This window comes from Rattus norvegicus, chromosome 1 (genome assembly GCF_036323735.1).
Source record: "Rattus norvegicus strain BN/NHsdMcwi chromosome 1, GRCr8, whole genome shotgun sequence".
In the NCBI taxonomy this organism is placed as follows: domain Eukaryota; kingdom Metazoa; phylum Chordata; class Mammalia; order Rodentia; family Muridae; genus Rattus; species Rattus norvegicus.
Window position 1 is genome coordinate 267,660,533 of NC_086019.1, and position 8,867 is coordinate 267,669,399.

At 44.8% G+C, this 8,867-nt stretch overlaps 1 protein-coding gene across 4 annotated transcripts in view; it reads left to right on the forward strand.

The window, feature by feature from the left end:
• Ccdc172 (coiled-coil domain containing 172) overlaps positions 1–1,036 on the forward strand; it is a 46,228-nt gene extending 45,192 nt beyond the window's left edge. For all 4 annotated transcript variants that reach the window (XM_039084726.2, XM_039084731.2, XM_039084735.2 and 1 more), the window contains one exon: positions 545–1,036. In XM_039084726.2, the coding sequence (XP_038940654.1) occupies positions 545–736 (192 nt within the window). In that variant the 3' untranslated portion in view covers positions 737–1,036. The remainder of the gene's footprint in view (positions 1–544) is intronic.
• The last annotated feature ends 7,831 nt before the right edge of the window (positions 1,037–8,867 follow it).

The following is an 8,867-nucleotide window of genomic DNA, read 5'->3' on the forward strand; positions in this document are numbered from 1 at the left end:
TAGAGAGCCTAGTGAGCCTTTCAGCACACAGAATTCATCTGTTTTAGGTAGGCTTCCATGCTTGCTGGTTCTGCCTCTCTTCAGTCTTTCCCATTTGAAAACACCCTAAGTTTGCCTCTCAGAACCCAGTTCAGAACATTTTCTGTCAAGGAAATTGACAGTTTTTTCAGGATGTGAACTAAAAATGGAAAATATTTAGCTTCATTTTCCTGGATCATGGAGTAAGTCTGGGAGGTTTGTGCCCTTTTATCTTAATACAACAGGTTTCATTTTATTTTATTTTTAATGTAAGAATGGAGCAGAGTTATCTCTGAAAATGCTTGAGGTAGGAGTGCATGGTTAGCTGACTTTGTGCTTTGGATATTATATTTTAACGTTAAACAGTTTGTTTAGTTTTGGCTCCATCTGAGAGTCAAATAATCACACTGGGGATTCAGCTCCATTTTCTTATTTAATTCACTAAGGATAAGAAATAAATAATACTGACACAACACTGACTAACAATCCATGAAGGATATTTTATTAGGTCCCCTCCCCCATGCAGGAGAAGCAAGACTTACTACTGTTTGTTGGTGGAGACTCGAGTTTACTTAACATGAGGATGACCTGCACGGGACAGCACATGTTTGAGAGCCTCCGTCTCTGCCTGGAGGAGGAAGGAGTGCACAGCAAGGACGGCTGGCCTCATGGCGGAGTCGCTCCCAGCTGCTGCTGTGGAATGTACCGAGCTGTCTGAGTCGAGTGCTTATTTAAACAACTGCTTCAGATACACAGCAAACTTATCTTTAAAAAACCTTTATAAAGTCAACAGCACCAGAATTCAGATGTTGGGGAAATAAAGAGCAAGTGAAATGTGAAGTTATTAGCAATGGCTGACATAGCGAGGAGCTGTCCCAAGGCCTGGGAAGCAGAAGTGCTTTTGCCTTTCTCTACAGCCAGAATGCCACGCTTCTCATAATTCTAAGTTCATTATTGCCATACTTGGAATAAATTGCCATCCTAATTAGTTGGTAAATAAAATCGTGTTAAAATAAAACCCTCTTATTCTCCATATAATAGATGCAAATACAACACTAATGAATATTTCTGGATCCAGCTCTGTGATTACTAAAGCCACCATTACACTGTTACTGTTGGAAGTTTCTTTGGGTGTGGATGAGAGGTCCCTACAGTGCAAATTAGCAGGGTGGGGCACAGGGCCCGTGTTAGAGAAATTCTAAATCCAGTGCCAGTCAACGTTTGTAGAACACGGAGATTGTATTCCTAAGAACATCTCTAGCCAGTGGTGTCAGAGTGTGCATGCATTTGAGCGCCTGGGTGCATAGCAAGTATGTACTGCAGGCTGTGCAGACAGGGCTGAAGTTTGAGTTGATGGTCTGATTGGTGTTGGTCACAAAGAGCTATAATCAGCTCTTTATTTACACGTCAATTGCTCTGACTCCAATAATAACATACCTCAAAGAGTATTGATTTTAAAATTTTGCTTGGAATTAGAAAAATCTACAAAACAGCTATTGTCGGAGGAATTTGAAAATTGTATAAATCAGCCTCTGATTCTAGAAATCACGGAATTAATCACAATCAGCAAATGGGAGTTTCAGCTCACTGAGAGTGTCTTCTTATGGTCCTAGATAAGAAAGGGCCCTCAATTCAGAACAGGCTGGAATGCTTTGGAACTGACCTGAGACTCTTGAAAACAATAGCTCTCCGTCCTTGTTAGAATTTTACAGACCTGTGTGTTTTAGCATTACCCTGTGGTCACTGATAAAGGATGTCAGTAAGAGAGGTCCTCATTCTTGATAGACCGCTAAGGCAGGAGTACAGACGAACATGCATTCCAGAAGGGACAACATACAAAGGATCAGCTGACTTAACTGACCACGTACCCACTCCAGCTTCCCCACCTCTGTCTGTCTGTCCGTCTTGCACTGGCTGCCCATCCTGGCTCCAGGCTGCCCCTCTACTCTTTGCGAACTCTTCTTCAGCTTCACAGGCTTGCTCTGTGTTCTCCAAATCGGTGCAACTTCTTCTGACCTTGGGGACATCTCATGAGCTCTTCTGTGCTTGGAGTGTTTCCCCCGACCCATCCCTGTTTGGTACCTGCTTCTGTCAATCAAGTGTCAGATGAAGTACCACTCCTCAGGGACGGCTTCCTTCAGACAGTCTTACACTGCTGTATCCCTGCTATGGCTGATGAGGAAACACCTGCTTAAATGGCTGTGTCCAGTGCTTGGAAGATGGTGGACCATGGAGGGTGAAGCCTTTGTGGAAAAAGTAGGCCTGTGGAAATAACTGTGAAGTTTAAACTTTGATTCCGTCTCTCTTCTCCCTCCTTCTGCCCTGATATTTAGCCGCACCTCAGACCCAGAGTGACAAACCCATCCATGAACTACAGAAACTACACACTAAAATAAAGGGCCTCCCTCCCTGAGGGGCCTCCCAAGCTATCACAGCACCTCCACTTAACTCCTATCCTCTGTCCAATCTTGTGTCTTTTCTCACTTTTCTCTTCTGTTATCTTCACTAAGCCCTAAGGTTTATGAGGGCCACTGTCTTGGCCTCCATTTTCCAATATGTGTCAAAATATGACTTGAAATGTGATTCTTTATTTCATCTATATATATTAATTTAAGTTGATTCTCTAGTTAAGCTGAGTTCACTCATTGATGATTTGTTGTTTGAATCACCTATCTTCTTATTTCTCATTCATTCTGAACCCTATCCTTGCTGATTCCAGAACTTCTTTGTGTAGAACAGTCTATAAAACGGACTAGAAGGAAATAATGATCCCACAGCCCATCACAGAGAGAGTTTGTAAGCCTCTCTCTCCGTGGTCACTCACAGCTCCCCATTACCAAGCTGTTGATTGACAGGTAATGGTTACAATGCCTGCTTTCCACCGACTGCTAGACTAGACTGCAAACATCGTACGCTACTTGCGAGCTTTGACTGTGCACTTGAGTGCCTTAAAAGCATTGTTCTCTGTGGTAATAGGAAATTTCAAAATGTATTTGCTTCTGTGGGCTGGTTCAGTCTTTCTGATCTGCAATACAGTTTTAACAATTGTGTTTTTAAGTTAGCACCAAATTTAGAAAAATATGTGAGTGCCACCTGCTGGATTTCCCTAATACCACACTGAGCAGGATGGTTCAGCAAAGTTGGTGGGATTGATTTTGGTGCTCAAGTTTGGAGAAGACAAACCATGTAAAAGAGTGGTTCAGGAGGGAATGACGGTTCCTGCCTGTAATCCTGGCTCTCTGGGGTGGGGGCAAGAGAAGCAGGAGCTCAAGGTTAGCCAGGGCCACGTAGTGAAAAGCAAACACAAAACAACCTTTTCTTCCTTCCTCTCCACTACAGTTTTTCCAAATATAAATTTTGTATCTCTGTGTAATTGAGACTTGGTCAACATTACATGATTTTCAGTATGTCTAACACTTTTTAAAATTAGTACAATATACTCTTTTCCACCACTGCTAACCTCAAAGGAGCTTAATACATTTTCCTCACTTTTAGCTGACAACATTCTCTTATTTGGTGTTTGTTTGTTTTCAAACATTTATTCACGAATTTTTGACTCATCAAGTACAGTCACTCTCTTCAGGGTCTGTCGTGGCCGTGGCATGTCCCTGTTGAGATGACTGTACATAGACAGTGCTGGCTGCAACAGTGGGCACCCATCGTTGAGTTGGGGAGGAAGTGTCCCCCATTGCTCTTGTTGGAGCTCCCCAATGAGTGGTGGTGCTCTGGAGGTTGTGGGAACCTCAGGAGACAGACGAGGCTGGCAGCTTCCGGTCACCTGAGGTACCTGCCATTCTCACTTATTTTCTGCTACTGTGATAAAGCCCTGGCCAAGGCCAGCAGGGAGGGAAGGGTCCACCTGGCTTACAGCTTACGTTCCATCAGAGAGGGAAGCCACCGAGCCAAGAAGATCCAGGACCCTTGGGAAGCCAACCTGTTGATTCAAATGCTGACCGGTTTTATTTAAGAGACATAGACAGGGTTATATAAGGTCCTTGTGCCTCAGAACGATTTCCTGTCATTTATACTCCCTTGACTAGAAGTCTGTCTGGCGACTTACTGTGTATCTACAGCAATCCTCAATGAACTTTTTATTACACAGATTCATAGAACTATTAAATATATCCTAACAGCACTTAATAAGTATTTGTTGAAGTTTTCTGGTAGGTGCTGTATGAATTCTTAAGTGGTATAAGCCATAAAGTTAAAATCAAATAAGACATATTACATTACAAAATCAGTTCGGGCTCCTGAGTTCAGAGTCAGTGCATTCATCTGCATTCACTTTATCTAATTCAAATTGATCTTGAGGTAGCCCATGAGGCAACCTCAGCCCTGGTCTGACTCCACCTTTGCTCTCTGACCTTGGCCTTTAACTCCTCTGAGTTCATTTTCTAGTGATAACAAAAGAGGAAGAGTATCCATTCTGTCAGGTTATGTAGATTCCCTGGGACAGTACGTAAGGGCCGCTGCACAGTCTTGACAGTCTGTGATCAGTTGCTAATCATCCTTGCTTGGTTCAGTAGAGCAAAGCGAGGGATACCTCGGCGAGGATACAGGCTGAGGGGGTTTCTTTAACACCTGTCTCCCTATGTAGTTTGGCTGGCCTTGAACTCGGAGATCTGCCTACCCCTGCATCCTGAGTGCTGGTATCAAAGCTGTGTACCTCCACACCCAGCATGGGACTGATGAAACAAACTCATGGATTGCTATTTCTTACCTTGAGTCACCAGGATTTAAGGTGTGTGTTTGTATCTCAGAGCCATGACCCATATGACTGAGGGAGGTTAAAGCTGTGAACAGATTCCTCATGCAGATTAACTGGTGTCATTCCCCAAGCCTGAAACAACAGAACTGACTGACACAAGCCTGGGCACCGACTCATATAAATCTTACTTGTTTTATACTCTGAGATGTAGAATCTGGGCACAGGGGTTTTGAACACAAATGAATGACTCTTCTAAGTGTCAGTTGAAAGGTGGGTAGATAAAATTAAAATGTACCTCCACTCCTCCCCACAGATTCCACTAGCCTGAGAGTAAAGTATTTTCAAGACCTAAGGAGTGAGGCAGGACTGTCTGAGGCCATCCTGTACAAACTGTAGACAGACAGATTACTCTTAAACATGCTCAGGGGAGAAGATGATGCTTGGCTGTGGCAGCTGACTGAGGTAGCTGACTCAGCAAACTGGAAGAGGAACCCTCACCAGCGACAGGCTGAGGACATGGTTAGGAAAGGCTGAAGTCCAGGTGCTCAGTGAGCACCCAGACATGGACCTGCTCGGGCAGGGCACAGACAAGGAAGACAGTGGGCGTTGCTGGCCAAGTAGCCTACTTGAGAAATCTTAAATCCTGGGTTCAGTGAGAGACCCAATTTCAAGGACATGTGGCAGAGAACTGGAGAGGACACCTGACATCCTCCTCTGGCCTCCACACAACATGGGTGCAGTCACCTGCACCCTCCTCCTTCCTCCCACACACACGAGCACTGAAATCCTGAGATCCCGACCTCCATCTTAGAAATAGATTCCTACAACCCAGGGAGATGAGCTTAATTTAGTTTGTTTGTTTAATTGTATTTATGGTGTGATTTACATTCTAAGGTAAGGAGAGGTCAAAGGACACCTTTCAGGATTGGGTCTGTGCCTCCACCATAGGTGGCAGGGACCAAACTCAGGTCCTCGGGCTGCGAGGCAAGCACCTTTCCCAACAGCTGCCCAGGTGACTCTCCCTTTGCTTGTTGGAGAAGGTAGTGCTGAGGATCGGTGCCCTGGAGGAGACAGGTCGAGGGCAGTGTATCAGTGGCATCACTCCTTTAGAACTTGTTTAAAGGCATTAAAGATGTCGGGGTGACTGTGATATATGCAAGACAGAGAACCACTCACTGCTCCAAGCAGTGACTCTTACCAGCCCCAAAGAAAAGGCCCACCAGGAAATTCTAGTACAGCAGTGCAGCCAAAAGACAGTGTACCCCCAGGTCAGAGTCATCACATCCCCAGAGTAAAACAGTGAGGATTTTTCAGCCTCCCTTTAAAATAAGGAGTCAGTGTTTACAGGCTAGAACCTCTAAACAAGACCAGCTGAGAGGAGGCTGGCTACTTGTAGGACGACGGAATAAGACATTTGCTGCTGAATACCACAGTAGAGCTGACCCTGGTAACAGAGGGTCCAGGTAAGCCGTCCTCAGGGCATGAGAGCAAGAGAGCTGGCCCCACCGTTTGTCTGCCCCTCGGGTGGTGTTGTGGGCAAGGGAAAGAAGCCCAGTCTCCTCACTTCTTGCCACCTATGGCAGGCAGGAGAGCTGGCCCTGGCCCGTGTGTAATCATACATGCAGACAAAACACTCATGTGCATAAACACATGTAAATAACTTAAAACATCTTAAAATTTACTTTCACAAGGGGCTGGTGCAGTTATTGTTCACCTGTAAGAATGAAGCATGACGTTTTGAGTTCTTACCCATGAGGCATCCCAGAGCCGTAGGCCACACTCAGGCTCCATAGCCACCAAGAGTGTTGCTTTAAGAGAAAGGTTGCTAGAAAAACGAGACTGTCGACAGAGAAGTTTATGTGGATGCATTAAGAAGCAGAACGGGGCCTTTGTGCACAGGCCACAGCACAGAGAGCTGAGACCTGATGAGAAGACGGGATGCAGTAGATGTGGGTCTGACGGTGCAGAGGACGCTGTGTGGTCCAGTGAGTTGGCAGTATTCTGCCCTAGTGTGAGATATTCAAATACCACACAGATTATGCTAATCTTTGACTATAAATAAAGGACAGGAATTGTTTTCTGGTGCTTGTTGAGAATGATATGAATTGACTTAAGGATTCTAATAGATTAAAATGGACTGGATGATGAACGCCTGTAGTTGCCTTACCGAGTCCTCCCTCATTCAGCTCTGAATAAACTCCAGAGCCTTCCCTGAAGTGGACAAAGCACAGCGCACTGTGGTTCCGAGGCCATTTGCAGGATGAGGAAGCTGTCCTCACCAGTTTCCCATCACTATGACAAATACCCAGGGAATCCAGATCTGCAGGTAGGAGATTTTAATCCGGGACTGCATCAGACCTGATGTGTAGCTTCTGCTAGGCAGGCTGTCCGGGAGAAGCCTTAGCAAAATCATTCTCCTCAGGGCTTTCTGTGAGAAAAAAAAAAAAAAAAAGAGATGACAAAACAAAGTAGGCAGGGGCTGAGCCTGAATCCCCTTCAGGGCACATGTCCTGGAAGACATCTGACTAGGCCCTACACCTACACTGTGAAAGTTCTCCTGGGTTTCAGTAGATCACTCCGGAAAAGCAAGAAAATAATAACTAAGAGCCCATGGTGTATAACTTCCTATGGAAATAACCGGAATGCTTCAGACTTTAAGTACACAGGAAAACGCGTTATTTTGTAAGCAAATCAAGAAACTAAAAAATGTTAAGAAAAACCCAGCACTGGTAACCCTGGTGTCTGAAGGAGTTGAGCTAGGAAATATACAGGCAAAAGAGGGAGAAATTGGGAGGAAAAAAAAAAAAAAACAGAACCTCTCAGGCTGCCTTTGAGGTAGAAAGCCACAGAGAGACTGCTCTCTCTGTCTAAGTCTCCAGGAGGAGAGAAGAACATGTACAAAGGGAAAGTGTCCGCAGGACTCAACAGGGCAGCTTCACACACAGCAGCTGTGAGACTAGGCACAAGCTCAAGCCAGACCAAACCCAGACGTGGGGGGGGGGGGGAGAGAGAGAGAGAGAGAGACAGAGACAGAGACAGAGAGAGACAGAGAGAGACAGAGAGAGACAGAGACAGAGAGAGAGACAGAGACAGAGACAGAGAGAGAGAGAGCGAGAGCGAGCCAGCCACCTCCGTACATGTGGCTATGGGGAATTTTCTTTAAAGAATTAAGAGTGTTGCCCCTGGTAAGTTGAGTCCAGGCTGGTGGAGGCCATGTATTGAAAAATGCTGAGCCACACACGGGCCTGGTGGTGACTTAAGAAGAGAAAGAGGGGAGTTTGGGATTTAGCTCAGTGGTAGAGCGCTTGCCTAGCAAGTGCAAGGCCCTGGGTTTGGTCCTCAGCTCAAAAAAAAAAAAAAAAAAAAAAAAAAAACAAAAAACAAACAAACAAAAAAAAAACAAACAAAAAAAAACAAAAAAAAAAAGAAGAGAAAGAGGACACAAAGCTGAGTAAGCAAGACAGGGCGGGTTGTGGGAGAGGTGAATTTGAGCAAAACACATTGTATAAAACTCTCAAGTAAGTAATAGAAAATTAACTGCAAAAAGACTAACAAGAACAACACCCCGATAATTCAGTTAGGATACAAGGTACTTTATGTGACATTTTCAATTGTGTAAATCATTGTGCACATCCTCTCACTGTCCCCCCAAGATCTCTTTCTGTCCCCCCAAGATTCTCTGTCTCTGTCTGTCTGTGTCTCTGTCTGTGTCTCTGTCTGTGTCTGTGTCTGTGTCTGTCTGTCTGTCTGTCTCTCTCTCTCTCTCTCTCACACACACACACACACACACACACACACACACACACACACACACACAGAGGTATATACACTTTAGACATTTTAAAAATCCAGATTCCCCATGAGATTTGCCCTTCTGAGTCCTGTTTCTCGCCTTACATGATCTCTGGTTCCATTTTCAAGCCAATAACAATTTTATTTTACTTTTTAGGGATGGGGGGGCTCATGTAAACCAGGCTGCTCCAAAGTTACATGTAGCTGAGAGTTACCTCTAACTCTTCAACCTGCACCTCATTTAGACTGAATAAAACTCCACTGTGCATTTGTGCAATGTCTCTACCCATTCCCCTGACGATGAACCTTCTCCCTGTCTTGGCCATTGTGAACAAGCATATTGAATGAG